This window comes from Capsicum annuum, unplaced genomic scaffold (assembly GCF_002878395.1).
Source record: "Capsicum annuum cultivar UCD-10X-F1 unplaced genomic scaffold, UCD10Xv1.1 ctg72329, whole genome shotgun sequence".
In the NCBI taxonomy this organism is placed as follows: Eukaryota; Viridiplantae; Streptophyta; class Magnoliopsida; order Solanales; family Solanaceae; genus Capsicum; species Capsicum annuum.
The window spans coordinates 1-1,322 of record NW_025882235.1 but is presented as its reverse complement, the minus strand read 5'-3'; the positions used below and the strand labels follow the sequence as shown (position 1 = coordinate 1,322).

Here is a 1,322-nt window from a genome sequence, read left to right as displayed (position 1 = left end):
GCAATAAAGGCAACCTTTCCAGCAATCATAACATCAGTCGCCCTCATGAGACCATCAGGGAGTGAGTGGCGGCATCCATACAAGTTGTCAAACTGTAAACAAAAGGATCAATATAATTGTCAGTCTATGAGCTACTTACATTACAAACATTACCTTGGTATTAATCCAATTAAGATCTACTACTTTAAGCATCTCCAACATTTAAGGACAACATCGTACACGATTCCTCAAACCAATATTACTACCTTGCCAAAAGATGCAATAGCTTTTCCAAATGGATTAGACTCCTATTAGTCAAACATGGAGCTATAACTAAACATATCTAACCTTAACTTGCCATTCTTCAACAGAGTATGTGAAAAATTGTACAATTTAAGCATTACATTAGATATCCAAATCAAGTTCTTCCCCTCTAACGAAACAACCAATACAAGAAAGCCGATGAACGTACAAAGTCAAACAAGTATCACTCTCTTCGTGCAACAAGATCGGGCATTAAAGAAACCAGCTACTCCCCAAACAACAACATACCCAGTAAAATCCCACAAGGTTTGGAGAGGGTAAAGTGTACACAAACCTTAAAACTACCTCGAGGAGGTAGAGAAGCTTAACTATGAACTCCTGCTTAACGATAAAGATCTAGTTTAACATGCATCTATCACGTAAATATCTCACCAAATAAAGTTACTATTTTCTAATCAGTGAATATTAACAAACGTAGAATACTCTAATTGCACAAGATGCCAACTTTTAGCCTTTAAAGTTCAGAAGGCATATTTAAACTTCCCTACTATATAAAACCCATACATTTTCCCCACTTACCAAAACAGTTAAGGATTCATGATTAGCACTTAGAACAATACAAATCAACAAACCACTGTATCAGATCAAAGCAAACACCAATCAATTCATATCAGATCTAACTGTATAATAAGCACACAAACACCAATAAATCTGAAAGACATGTAACATACCTTGCTCTTGGTAACAGAGTCATTAACATTAATAGCAGGAAAAAGCAAGGTTCCATTGGCCTGCATCTGATAAAGCCTCTTAACACCAGTAGTTGTCTCCTCAGAAACACCAACAAGCCTCTCCTTCATCTTAGTATACCGCAAAGGATCAACCTTCAAACTCTCCTTGATAATCCCAAGCACAAGCTGAAACTCAACATTGTCAGTAGAACTTGGATCGGGCACAGTCCCATTCTTGGCAAACTCCTCTTCCGCCTTAACACCCTCGTGAATCAACAGCGTAGCATCACCACCATCATCAACAATCAAATCAGGTCCACCACCTGGACCCCAATCAAGTGCCCTCTC

At 38.3% G+C, this 1,322-nt stretch overlaps 1 protein-coding gene across 1 annotated transcript; it reads right to left on the bottom strand.

Annotated features, from left to right (window-relative positions):
- LOC124894256 (adenosylhomocysteinase-like) lies at nt 1-1,315 on the bottom strand (the record flags this gene model as incomplete). The annotated part of the gene is given in 2 exon segments (XM_047404987.1): nt 1-92; nt 975-1,315. Coding segments are annotated over 2 exon segments (221 nt in total), but the record flags the coding sequence as incomplete, so codon positions are not given.
- Nucleotides 1,316-1,322: the final 7 nt, after the last annotated feature.